Source organism: Sebastes umbrosus, chromosome 14 (genome assembly GCF_015220745.1).
Source record: "Sebastes umbrosus isolate fSebUmb1 chromosome 14, fSebUmb1.pri, whole genome shotgun sequence".
NCBI classification, from domain to species: domain Eukaryota; kingdom Metazoa; phylum Chordata; class Actinopteri; order Perciformes; family Sebastidae; genus Sebastes; species Sebastes umbrosus.
Window position 1 is genome coordinate 20,937,585 of NC_051282.1, and position 14,176 is coordinate 20,951,760.

General features: G+C 42.2%; 1 protein-coding gene across 3 annotated transcripts in view; it reads left to right on the forward strand.

Moving 5' to 3' along the window:
- znf385c (zinc finger protein 385C) overlaps positions 1 to 10,589 on the forward strand; it is a 173,033-nt gene extending 162,444 nt beyond the window's left edge. For 2 of the 3 annotated variants that reach the window (XM_037792451.1, XM_037792453.1), the window contains 5 exons: positions 969 to 1,337; positions 1,460 to 1,647; positions 3,579 to 3,677; positions 4,150 to 4,296; positions 7,461 to 10,589. In XM_037792451.1, coding sequence (XP_037648379.1) covers positions 969 to 1,337; positions 1,460 to 1,647; positions 3,579 to 3,677; positions 4,150 to 4,296; positions 7,461 to 7,685 — 1,028 coding nt within the window. In that variant the 3' untranslated portion in view covers positions 7,686 to 10,589. The remainder of the gene's footprint in view (positions 1 to 968; positions 1,338 to 1,459; positions 1,648 to 3,578; positions 3,678 to 4,149; positions 4,297 to 7,460) is intronic. The other variant, XM_037792452.1, reaches the window with a different exon arrangement.
- Positions 10,590 to 14,176: the final 3,587 nt, after the last annotated feature.

Here is a 14,176-nt window from a genome sequence, read left to right on the forward strand (position 1 = left end):
GTGTTTTCTGAGCCTGGATGAGTAGCGAGAGCAGCTCTTATAGGGCTGGTTAAAGCCTCTATGATGCTGATCTCTGACAGATAAAATTGATGAAAGTGCCTCACATGTAGGAACACTAGAGAACAAAACAGTTGACTGGCACTGTGCCACCTGGGAACCTGAAGCAACAACCTCATTGCATCACTATAAGCCACTATGAGCCTCTGCATACTACTTTTCCTATAGCTACACTAAAGATGAGCTGCAAATGCGAGACATGGAGAAAGCTCTAAATAATGAACATTTTACATTGACAGAAACTTGTGAAGCAACATATTTGCCTGAGCATATAGTTTACAACACTGTCAATACATAACTGTCATCAATCAAATCATCAGTGAGAAAACTACAAGGTGTTTTATTTTCTTGTGTCATGATAGGAAATAAGCAACTCAGCTGTTCTCACCATTCGTAGATAATGAACTGTAATTCGTATATATCCCACGAAATCAGTTCGTCGTAATCCACGTAATTGTGAATCAGTATCAAGAGCAACAAACGGCGTGTATGGAGGAGGTCAGGGTGGACGAGTGCGTTGACTTTTCTGTCACCTAACTTCCGTACTTTAGTAAAGCCACTTCCACGATCTTTTTCTAAACCTAACCAAGTTGTTTCCTGTGAAGGAATTTTATTTTGAAAAGACTGTATGTATGTAACGAGCGTAAATTAACACATATTGCTGGACATTTGTCACAGGTTGCTTTACATTTGTGGGAAAACACACAAAAAATGAGGAATACGTTTTCGATATCATACGAACCGTTGTACGAGGATATGGTGACTGCTAACATGTTCCCCAGCTTAAAAGGTGGTAATATGTCAGTTGTTCACAGCTTGTCTTCGCTGCCCCCAAGTGGTCAAGCAAATCTATTATTGCAGTTCTAAATGGATCACAGTTTGCTGATGTTTATTTCAACCTTTTTCTGCAGGTCCTCAGTCTGACCAAGAACCCGCCAACCCGGAGGGAAAGCTGGAGGAGAGTCCCAGGAGCTCAGTTATGCTGACGCCAGTATCCGAGGTTTCCTCTGTGGAGCTGGTCACTCTTTCCCCTCCTCAGATTTCGCCTTCCTCACAGCTCTCAGAGACCGCCTCAGACACCAGCGCCCCAGAAGCCCCAGAGGCTATCGAGGCCGCGGGCCCCATCACAGAGTCAGGCAGCCATGGAGACGCGTCCAGCATAAAGGAGGAGCCACGTACAGACGAGGACAAGGACCCCAAGAAGAGCAAGGCTCACCTCCACTGTCCTGTCTGTAAAGTCACAGTCAACTCCGTCTCCCAACTGGAAGCACATAACAGCGGTAAAAGGCTTCTATTAAAGGCTTTTCTATTTGTTACTAATGATCAGTCGAACATCTGAGCATCAAATAAATGCCAGTGATATTATTTTATGTGAACCACAACAAACTACTCTCTCCACCAGGTACAAAGCACAAACTGATGCTTGAGGGTCACAGCGTTCTGCCTCGGCGCCGGGGGAAGGTGGTGGCAGCTCGCGCCGGCTGCAAGAGCAAGAGGCTGGCTAGCAAAGGCAGCATCGGGTTGCCCACCAAGAACTTTCAGTGTGAAGTGTGTGAGATCTTTGTGAACTCTGAGACCCAGCTTAGCCAGGTAAGTGTCAAATCAAACGTGAATATTTAGGTCATATTGCATATTTATGTCTAGTTGACCATTTAAGGGGAGACGCATTGTTTTTCATGCATTGGTCAGTTTTAAGATTTTGGGCTATTTTGCTTCCATAACATGTCGTCTTTCAGACTAGTGGAAAGAAAACATCCAAAATACACATTTAGGTGTTTATTGTACTAATTTGTCTATTTACGTCTGTAGATTTCTCCTAAATTCATCAAAAGTTAGAATTAGATAATGCCTCATTTGCATATTTAAACTTACAATTTCAGAAAACTTGTAACACAAAAAATGATTGTCAAATTTTCATGGTGATATCTGTAAGTTAAAGATGTTTACCCTATTGATCTGTAGTGTCTTGCAAAATGTTTTCTCAAAATGATTCTTCTTTCATACTCTGAGCCAGAAATCTCAACTTCAGTAGCACTCATATACACCAAACTTCCCAGTTTCATCCCTATCTATATTCTGAAGGTTTTTACCGAGGGGGTCCATATATCATTCATAACCTGATTTATAGAACATTTTATTCCTAAAAACATGATGAAAATAGTTTTTTTATGGCTGTTGGCAGTATTTTCGTATTTATGGAGTGATGAAAAGTGATATCTATAATCCCCTCAGTAAAAATCTTTGACTCTAATATGTCAACAAAATGAAACACAAATTTTGAACCTGGTTTTATCCAATGTTCAGATTTCTAGTCTGGAAATGTATGCAAATTAGTGCATATTTGATAAGATAATGTTGGTACAAATGAATGGATGTGGAGTAATTCTTCACATGATAGCTGCTAGTATAATCTGATAAAGACATTGACAGAAATGTGTGAAGCAGTGGCAACTTACCACAAAAGACATCTGAACTTTATGACTGTAAAGTATCCGAGTTGGAGGACAAAACGGCAAGAGCTCCAGTATCACTCTGGGATTTCTCTCTCTATCCTCTCTGTACTGTATGAAATGAAATAAGAGGAGGGAAGCGGGGGCTTGGAGAAGTCGTGCAGATTTGTCAACGCATACTAAGTGAGAGTGTTGCTAACCTGATACTGTTAAAAAAAAAAGTGCATTGAAGTACTGTTGACTCAGTAGGGGAAAGCACTGTTGCCTATAATTACCTCACCACAGATGATGTGTCCTGCACATGAAGAGATATTACACACTGAACTCAGACCAGACTGACCTCTAATGTCACAATTATAAAAGCTATCACAAAATGCCGTGTATTGAAAACGATAAATATGTATGATGGTATTTTAAAGACCTTACATAATCCAAGGGACCATTTTACCATCACCTTGATGGAGGACGGCTTAAATCAAAGCAGCACTTTCATTTACAGCCACATGAATGAAGCCATTGAAAGCAGGTTGCGAGTGCTGAGTGCATTCAAGCACCAGCTATTTTTCCACATTAGACGGATAACATCTGATGCTATGACTAACTGCAAAGCTCTTCAGTGAGCAGGCATTTATTTACCACTTATCATTATTGTGAGCTCCTGTTTAATGTTCTGGTTACGTTGGCATCAAACCAGGTTTGGGAGTTAATTTCACCCCTTTTGATGTTCATTAAATACAATCTGAAGGGATTGTCTTAGAAACGCTGGAGAGGAATGAGGAGAAGATACAGGCTGGCATGTGTGAGCACCCAGGCTGCTTTAGCCTTTAAATGCATTCCACCGGTGTTACATAAACAACGCCTATCCCAGGAGGACATAAGCCTGTTAGTGCCGCAGCCAGAGTCTGTGTGGCAGCCGTAGAAAGTAATGTGATGTCATTTCTGTGCACTTCCAGTCATACCCGATGTGTAATGTATCCATTATTAATCAGCAGATAACATTTGAAGTTGTTCCACTGTGGCACAACAGATGCTTGTTAGCTCTGCTGATGGTGTTTCTGCTCTTCTCGGCAGCACATGAATAGCAGAAGGCACAAGGATAGGCTGGCCGGAAAACCACCCAAACCCAAATTTACCCCCCACAGCAAGAGCCAGCCGAGCACCAGCTTAGCGGTAAGTCTCAGCATGAAGACACAGACAAACAAAACACTGTCACGCAAATATGCGCGCATGCACACACACTCAGGGAAGACAAACACAACATAATTGCCTTTTTCTTGCAGCAGATATGCTCCAACATGCTGTACATGTGTGCCAAAATTGGCATAAATTCAGTCGAGCTTGTAAACTAATGCATTTTTAAACACCAGTTTTAATTTATCTCCAGTTGCAGTTAACTGGTTTGACCCCAGCTCCAGCTAAGAAACACACACACACACACACACACACAGATCTCATTACATCGAGCTCTTGGTGAGGCAGCATGCTGGTGTGCCTGTACTGTCATAGAGGTTAAGCACACTGTTGTACTCCGTGAGTCCTCTACCCCTGAGACAGGTCTAAAATAGTCCCCATGCTGACCAGCTCTGACAACAGCAGCCTGAATCAGCACTCCAGATTAATCACTTCTCTGCTCCTGTCATAGACACATCTCTCCTTCTCCCCATTCCCCTCCTCCTCCCCTTCCTCCTCCATCCTACAGAACGTGAGATGGAGTGGCTATGCAGGCATGGCTGTGTCTGCCATGAAGAAAGCGTTCAGCCAGTACAATCTCGCCTCCCTCTCCTCGCAGGTCAGTGGCAGGAGAAGCCGAGTCCGGGGTTAGATTGGAAGCGAGAGCTTCAGATGGCTCAACTTTAGGCCTGGCCATGGGGCAGGGGGCAGGGGTCTGGTTTTATTAAAGGGATACTTCTGATTTTTCTTTTTTTGTTGGTATGTTTTTTTACATGAGGTGCTACTTGTTTTACTCGCTGGTGGTGATGTCAATAGACAGCCTGGTCCCCTAAAAAATACGTTCTCACACAACAAAAGTACATTGTCAATTATGTTTCGAGGGACATGTATTTTCTTCCGGATTACGTTTGTTTTCAATGTATCACATATACATTGCTAAAAAGGCTGTCAATTGATTGAAATATTTAATCACAATTGATCACATGATTGCTCATAGTTAATCGTGATTGCAAATTAATCCCAGATTTTTTATCTGTTCAAAACGTATTTTTGAATATTCTGAATGGAGCATTTTCCGATTAAGACGTGGGATATGTCGATATTATTCTGGTTTTAGGAGCATTCTTTGGACGTGTATACAGCGCATTCAGAATATGCGTTTCAATTAGGGTTTTTACATCAGTTTGCGACACACGGCCTCTTGCCGGTTTACAGCCAGCTCTGTGTGTTTTGCAGAGATCCATGCCCAAAAGAAAAGCCCACATTTCTGGTCGGAGGGAGAAACATAACTATTTTTAAACATTATGACAGACTTGGATATCAATAGGTTTTTGGATATGCCCATGCCAGTTTTTCCTAACCAGAATTTAGTGCAAGTTTTGCAACAGGCTAGTATGACATTGTTGGTGCCAATGGATTCCTTAGGTTTTATAGTTTCATATGATACCATCTTCACTCTAGCTTAAAAACTGAGCCCGCTGCAACCTAAAAATCACCAAAGAAATTAGTACCGTTAAAACAAATTTGTGTTAACACGTTAACTTTGACAGTCCTAGTCTCTAATCAAAGTCCACAGAAGTCCGCAAAGGGAGGAGGTCGAGGTGGATGGATGGGTCAAACAAACAGGACTTTCACCCAGTAAACCGCTGTTAGTGTCGTGAAACAAAAAGTCAACGTTGACTTATTTTAAATTCGTTAAAGACGCGGTTTGAGCTGCACTCGCCGATGGGTTCAGTGCAGGTAGAAATTTGGGCGCTGCACCCACACTTTGCTCGATGAAGCAAAAAGCTGTCGTATATAAATAACTGGTTTTGGAGTGCAGTGGTGTCATTGTCGTGTTCTCTGGCCCTTATAAGCGTTTAATGTTACGACAGTAACTACAGTTACGTAACAAACAAACTTATTTTAAGCCAGACCATGATATTTTACTAAACCTAACCAAGTAGTTTTGTTGCGTTTTTTTGTTTTGTTTAGTTTCAACTCACAACATGTGTTTAAAACTGCGGCCGTAATCCGTGAGAAATTACATTTCCCTTGAAACATAATCGAGAATGCAGTTTCGTTGTATGAGCAGCAGAGTATCAAAGTTGGAGCAGCAATTTCAGGTGCCCCTGATTTCTGGGAGAGAAAAATACCCTTCATTTTTCCTATAGACAATGTTACGTGACTCACAGCTGGAGCACTTCTCCAGCTTTGATGGAACTCTTGAAACTCTCCCATGAAATATCTGGTTCCTAAATAAAAAGTCAAAGGTATAACTCGGCTGTGGATATAAAAATTTCAGGGGAGAAGGTAACAACGACTCCAGTGAATCCAGTCACAGAGCTTACAATTCTGTTGTGCCCAGATAACAAGAGGAGGAAGCTAAATATTACACTGTTGAGAAAACTGATAATACAATCTGCAGCTAAAATCAATTTGTTTTGGATTAATGGTCCATTTTTAATTCAGTAACTATGATGTTGGGTTTTGCTCACATATATTCAAGGAATTTGCTGCTCTATAGCATTGGCTGCTGAGGCTCATTGGTATTGTCGTATTAACCAAACTGATGGACAAAACATGATTTCTTAGAAACAAAATTGAAATAATTAAAACTGGTAACCATGACATGAACTCACGATTGTGAAATTATTCTGGAGAACCCCATGTTTCTATTTTAAAGGCCAATGTGTAACATTTCGGGGGATCATAACTCATAACTATGTTTTCATTAGTGTATAATCACCTAATAAGAATCGTTGTGTTTTTGTTACCTTAGAATGAGCCGTTTATATCTACATAGAGAGTGAGTCCTCTTCACGGAGTCCGCCATGTTGCACCGTCATGTTTCTACAGTAGCCAAAAACTGCTAAACCAAACTCTGGTTCTAGAGAGAACCTTTCACATTTTTACGTTACCTCAAGGCCACCGTAGTTCTCCGACATGCTTGTGAGAGCAAAACCGTGGTACCGCCAGCCGCCGCTTGACTTCTGTTGCTCCTTAAGTAGTGTTATTACGGTAAGGGTGGCCTCTGAGCGAGGCGAACGGCGTTACCACGGTTTTGCACTCAGTGACTCACATTACCGCAGTCTTGGAAAGGTAGGAGTCAGGCTCAGTTGCAAGCTGCAACCACGGCACTAGATGTCGCCAAATTTTACACACGGCCCCTTTAAGAAGTTTTTTTAGTGCATAGTCACCTTAGAATAAGAATCGTTTTAATTACCTTAGAATGAGCCATTTACATCTACATACAGAGCGGGTCCTCTTCATGGAGTCGGCCGCCATGTTTCTACAGTAGCCCAAAACGGACAAACCAAACACATTTTCCCATTTTTGCACTGGCCACCGTAGTTCTCCGACACGCTTGGCACACGCGAGAAGATTCAGTTGGTTGCAATCTGCAACCTCACCAGCAGATGCCACCAAATCCTACACACTGCGCCTTTAAATGATATTGAGGGTAGCATTTAAAGAAAAAATTCAAATGGAAATACAGAACAGGGAAAAACACTTCCCTCCCTCTTCGCAAACTCTCTGGATGGACATTAGCTCAGTGTGTTGATCCCTTAAGTTGATATCTGATGCTTGAATCTCCTCTCAGACCTCTTTGTATCATGAAACTTTTTAGTTTGTTAGTTCCATGATAGAGAGGTTGTAACAAGCTATCAGGAATCCAGTTGTGTGTATGGTATTTAGTGTGGAGCAATGTATAGAAATGCATTCCTCTTTATGTGTGGGCCAGTTTAGGAATCACTGTGTTCTTCTCTCACATCTCACCGTTCCCCCTCCTGTCTTCTCTAGACCAAACTGGCCTTGCAGAAGCAGCTGACCAAGACCTTGACAACTGGCTTCCTGCCCAGCCCCCTCACCCAACCAACTCTGTGCACAATGGCAAACCCTCTGGCTCTGCGCCACCCAGTGGGCACCACCTTCATCCAGTCCCCCTTCCTGGGCCCCGCACTGTTTCGGCCCGCCCCGGGGCCGCTGCGGGCCACACACACACCCATCATCTTCTCCCCCTACTAAAGACTTGACCCTCTTCCCATCTGAGCTCCACCCTCGTCCCTTTACCGAACCCCAGGCCCTCCTTTAGTGTGACCCACATGACGAAGGCCACACGCAAACTATGCAGCCCGCCTGACTTACAATGGAGAGAGTGCACAAGTCCTGACGCTCGGTAGGCCGTTGGGCCCGAGAGCTGTTCCTATTACAAAGGCCAAGATCCCCCATCATGCCTTCTTTCTGCTCCTCTTATCATGACCTAAGGAGCAGGACAGGCCTCCAGACAGTGACTGGTGCACAGAGGCCGCTTTTATAGCCATCTCATGGGTCAACATTGTTTGGATATTATTGTGTAATTTATTAGAGAACAAATATAGACGAGTCTAGATGTATGTTTAGTGTGGTTGCCACAAAATAAGGTCCCTTTACTTGATGCTCTTTTAAAACGTTTTTAACTTATTGGTTTGTGGGAGGATCATACTGTAGGTCATTAAAGCAGCTGAACCAGCTCCCGTGTGGCTGGACAGTGATTTCAGTGTTTTCAGCTAACAAGCTTAAAGGACCACCTGCGCTGTCATGTTTCATCTTGAATATGGCGATTATCAAACTGTCCTATGGGTGGTATGTGAAGCTATAATTACATATTTTTAAGCCCAGTTAGCACCGTTTTGCACCTCCGGCTGTTTCCTCGAGCCCTTAACTCGTAACTTTCTGAGTCACCACCACAGTCACAGCCCCCCTCTCCTGTATCCCCAGGATTAAACTCTCATAAAGGTCCACAAAAGGTCAGCTTGTCAACTTCACTTTGTTTCAATTTGCAAATCTGTTTTAGGAAGGATTTTTTTTTTCAGTGCATCATTCAGCTTGAACGTTATGTTCTTCTTGCCAAACTAGCGGCGCAGAAAACATTTTTTTTGCAGCTACGGATGTCTTACATTGCAAAATGCCATTCCCTCGTGACTGCTCTTTTTCTTCCCCCCCTTCCTCCTTCACCCCGCTGTCACCTGGCTGTTGCTCTTGATTTTCTGTGGCGTGATCTCAGCGTGAGATGATGATGATGAGGAGCGGGAAAAGCCTCCCTCCCCTCCCATCTCATCACACACATAATAAAAAAAAAACACAACGGATAACTTGAAGACTTGATGGGATTTCAGAGCTCGGTGAAAAGTTTGGCTGACAGTGGGTGGGGAAGCTGCTCAGCCAGCTCTTGATTGACATCCTGTTGCAGTGTCTGCGCACAGCGTGGGAAGGAACAAAGCACAGTGCCATGGCAACCACATTAAAAGCACCTTAAAACTGATTTACTTACAAAAGCAATGAAAATTGTGTTGATATTCGCCTTTGTTTTGCCCTCGATGTATGTATTTACAATCCCATTTCATTTAAAAGAAAAAAACAATCAGGTGAGAATGATTATGGTTCATCCATAATTAAGACAAAGTCTCACATTTAAAGCAATATGTTTATGTTTATGATGTGTTTTCAGTGTGTCGATGGCTTTATCTATTCTATACTGTACACACCTGTAACAATGTATTATGTACTCCAACACAGCCAAGGGCCAACTTCTGAATCGCCAGTCATTAGAAATGAGGGGTTGTCCCGTCGGTGCTGCCCTTGACGCTCATGGTCCCTCTCCACGTGTTGTGACTCTCCGGGCTGAGCCGTTCCCATTTATAGCTGCTCTCGCTCTGCGGAGAGAGGGTGCTTCAGCGCCATATGACATTGCCGTTTCACTTTTTAGTGGAGCGGGAGGGGGGAACTTTTGTATGACTTCCACTGAGCAAAACAATGTTACGTCAGAGACAAGTGTTCGGGATAAGTGTCACAAGTGCAACATCAACTGTCTGTTCATGCCCGCGTGCTGTTTCTCTACTGACACTCCTCTGCCTACACGGACCGTCGGCGAGGTCTCATAAGGACATCATCCTTCCTTCATACCAAATCATGTACTCTTAAATCACAGTAATGGAGCCAACCCTATGCATTTCTCATTGTGCAATATGTATAGTCGTCTGTGATGCAGCAGTGCCATCTGTCGTAAGAACCCTGTAATTGCCATCCAGTACTAGTGCTTCTACAAAACCTTTATGTACGTTTCTGTTTAAGGAGCCCCAAGTCTTTGTGGGTAAGCGAGGCCATACTGATGTGATTCTCCCCAGTCGCACTACTCAGTGAACCAGCCAGCCTTTAATCGTCACTGTTTGTTCGTTTCTATCGCTCAGTGGGAACTCTGACCTAAAGAACTGAAACTTTCTTAAAATAAATAATCTAGAGAAGGCAAATTATATGTAGAAACCATAGAGTAACTATAGAGATTTTATCAGAGTTGTTATCTGTATCATAATGAACTGCTATCATAGAAGAGTATGTTATTGTAGGCTCTGTGCGGCATACAGGGAAAGGAAAAAATGCTTTCTTTTTGTTCTTCGTTTATTTACCAACATGTTTTTTTAAAGTACAACAGAAAATATTTAAAAGATTTTTTGAGTGAGCTTTTTTTTCTTCTCCTTGTTGACGGTGACTGAATTAATAATGTAATTCAAGGCCTTTTTAAGACGATATCCTAAAGTCACATTAGCCAGGCCTTCTCAGGGGTGACAGGTTGAGCAACATGACCATCCATTCAGGGTATCCCTCCACAGCTCTAGAGAGCAGGAAACACTGTACGCATGGATGGATTGACACAAAATAAACTTACAGTGCTGTACCATAGAGAGGACAAGGGATGGATTTTGGAAAATAAAGCTTTTAGAACTTGTAACAAAATGGTTTTAATGATTATGTGAATGTGTGTGTTCCTGCGTCATGGGTAAAAATGAACAACATCCCAGAAGGCTTTGACTCAGATTGATATTTGAGCGGTAACAATATGTGTGGGTGTGTGAAGAAATGCTAATGAATAAACAGTGACAACATGAATGCTCAGATTTGCAAAGATGCTCGAAATTGTTTGATAGAATTATGTTTGTATTGAATCACATGGAGAAAGGAGAAAAACTGTTTTAAAAATACATAGTTATTCATCACAACTGAGCCAGGAAATAAAAACTGACTTTATATGTGTTCCTGAGTTTGCGGGTGCAGAAGGTGCCTGGCTTCTCTCTTGCAGCATCTGTTCATGTGGTGACAAACAGCTACTCATTTTGCAGCCATTTCAGGAAACAACTTGTGACAGCAGCAGGGCTGGTGTTTAGCCAAGAAACGACAGCAGCGAGAGCAAATGGAAACAAGTGTGTGAGCTCTGTTTCATCTGTGGCGCACAGAGGAGTGATAGAATAATACACCTGAGTGGCTGATGTGCTTTAGAGACTCCTAATCTCCTTTATCTGTAGATGATTCTCCACAGATGGCCGTTCCAGAGTGCATTGTTCTCTGAATGGCTTTACTGCAGGAAGATTTGGTGCTAAACAATGAATCCTGTTCGATCGTTGAACAGCAGCTGTGTGTTTGCCAACATGTTTCTCTGCTCATCTATGAAGCCAACACAGTAAAACCGAGCAGAGGAGCGTCTTCATATGTGATAAACCAACACATCCTAACTCGTCACATACTGACGCTTTGTCAGACCCCTTAGCGTCACTTTTCGGTCGCAGTAAACACGTGCTTCATGTTGTGAATTAAACAAAAACACTTGCTTAGGTTTAGGCAAAAAAAAACTTAGTTAAGTTTAGGAAAAAACAACATGGTTGGCTTAAAATTACTATGTTTTACTGTGACAATGTGACTTAAAGTTGTGAACATGGGACACGAACGAACGGCTGATTGTAACGTGAAAATGAAACGTAACGCACGGGACATGAACAGTGGTTCCTGGATGAAAGCCTTGTGTTTGTTGGGCACATCCGCCTCCACTCACGCCCGCCCTATGTGTCTCTTTCACTCTTACGTCACCACAGCACTTTCCCTGAGCGTTTACTGTTGCTGCAGACGGGTTTACATTGTAGTTAATGGAAAAGCCTGATGCGTCTCTTACGAACGCCTCTCTCTAGAACGCCGACGGCCGTGGCAAAGCGTTGGTATTTGTCGCCCTGGGAACAAGAAGTGTCTGGATAAACTGTGACTTTTCTCACCGGATAATCATGTATTAATCTCTGTTTTAATTTTCCAGTTTTCTTGTTTCTTTGAAGGAGAGCCCTTGGATTATTTATTGTCCTCTACGCCTCAGGCCGCTACGCCAGCCGTCCTTTGTGGAAGCTGTAGATAAGCAAAACCTCCAGGTCCAGCAACTCCTGTGGTGCCAATCAAAGGGAAGTCATCGGATCACCTGCTGAAGCCAGTGATACGGCACAAGGACACGATGACCTTGCTGAGCTGTGACACGGCTGGTGTGTATCCGCTGTATTGATCCATTGCCTTATCTGACTTCTTTCCATGGAGGGAGTGACTCCCTTATCTCCTGATGTGGTGGTCTGCCAACACTCCTCAACTAGACAGGCACCACTTATAAACATATATAGGTTCAGTGTGTGTGTGTGTGTGTGTGTGTGTGTGTGTGTGCGTGTGACAGTGAAAACATTTTGTATTTTATATAACAATACAAGTGATGATCATGTTATAACGTAGAACGTTTAATGTTTTAACAACAAATCATAGTTTTAACATGAAAAGTTTCGCATTTTTAAAGGATAAATAGTACATTATAGTATATCTCATGGGAGTCATGTGACTCCGATCACATGACACCTTAATGAGTCTTTTTGAACACCTGTCCTCATTACACTTCACCCCATGATGGAGATTTGTTGAGTCGACACGTTTTAATTCACAATCAGAGTTGTTCGGATGTTTTCCAGATTGTGGTTACTTTATTGCATAAATATATTTTTATTGCAACAAGTAGTAGTAATGATAATTTATTTCAGTCCTTATTAACAATTTTCCATAAGGAATGCACATAATAAAGAATAAATAACAATAAGGCAATAGCAAAAACAAAATTGTGACTGAAAAGGTGTAGGCCTAATCTTATTATACCTATATTTTACATAGCATGTTCTAATAGGCAACTCATTCACTGCAACGATAGAGTGTAATTCCTTAATATATAGATTTTCCTTTAGGTTTACCTTTTTGTAAAAGCCGTAAAAAGCAGTAAAAACTGCAAAGTTAGCAAGACAATACTTACTGTATGTACTGCAAAGATATTTACAATCTCACAGCATTGACTACAAAGAAAACACTGTCCTGTAAAATACAGAGACGTCAATATTGCTGCACTGATGCTGCAAATTTGCACTTCAGGGTAAAATAAAAAAAATCCAAAGAAAGATGAGAGGAGGAGACGGACGGTCGGAATAAATCAATTTAGTTTTTCAGCTTCAACAGTCACTTTATTTAGTCCTTTATTGAGTTTAAATTGACTGGTGGGAGACACTGTCAACATGTCCCTGTGGATAACGTCAAAATCTTTCAACACTGAATGCACAAACTAAGCAACAACTAAGATGCAGTTTTTGCACGGTTCAGAATGCTTTAAACTTGATTTATCCCAGATTAAATCACCCCGTGCTTTCAGGGCAAATGATCTGTCTCAGAGGTTTCGTGGGCAGCCAGCATGACAACTAACATTTGACATGAATGGTGGTTTAAGGGCAGTTGGTATTTCCAGCCCACAGAAAGAAAAAGCCTGATAGCACAGCAGAGAATAGACGGCACTGCCTTTTAGACTGGATGTGTTCACTCCTGTGTGGAATTGTTTTGTTAATCTGACGCCCCATGATGTGAAAAAAGGGCCAATGCAGCTGCAGCTTCCAGGAAGATGAAGTCTATTTTCTCTTCACAACAACAAAAAAAACAATTAAATGTTATCTATTTCATGGGTCCCCTGAGAGCTGGATGCTCTGCTGCAGTCATGAGACACACTGTCATGTAACAGTAAAAAGGGATTAATGGTAGCAACACCAGGGCGTCGCCTTGTTGCCCTGTGACTGTGACAAGAAAATGTGGATTTCTCTTTTGTGGTCAGTGTAGTCTGAAGGAGGAAGAAGGTTCATAAATCATGCAGGCAAGTGACAAATCGATCCCTCGCTCTGGCACGCTCACAGTGTGGACTTCACATTTTGTGTTTTACATTTTGTGTTTTTCCATGTGGGTCAATACAGACGTGGAGACAGAAAAGACTTTGACAGAACGTATTGACGAGGAGTCTCTTCCTGTACTGTTATAATCCAAACGTAACATTATAACTGAACCATTTTCTGAGTGAGGTAACATCAGCGCCCTGGCTCTCTTCTAGTCATTAAAAAGAGCGTGATTGAAATGAGATGGTACATGATAACAGCCTCTGGGGAAACTAAGGTGAGCGTAATATCATTTCATAAATGTTCCACTTGAGGTTTTCTCATTATCTTGCATTAACCTCTCCAGTCAACATGCCCGTGTGGAACTAGCAGATCATTTCCTCTGCCTAAACATCTCTGACCTTGTCTGACCCACATTGTCTTCACGACCACTCCCAAACTGGCTTATAGTAATGCAACAATTAAAAGAAATGACTTTTATTGGTGGATATA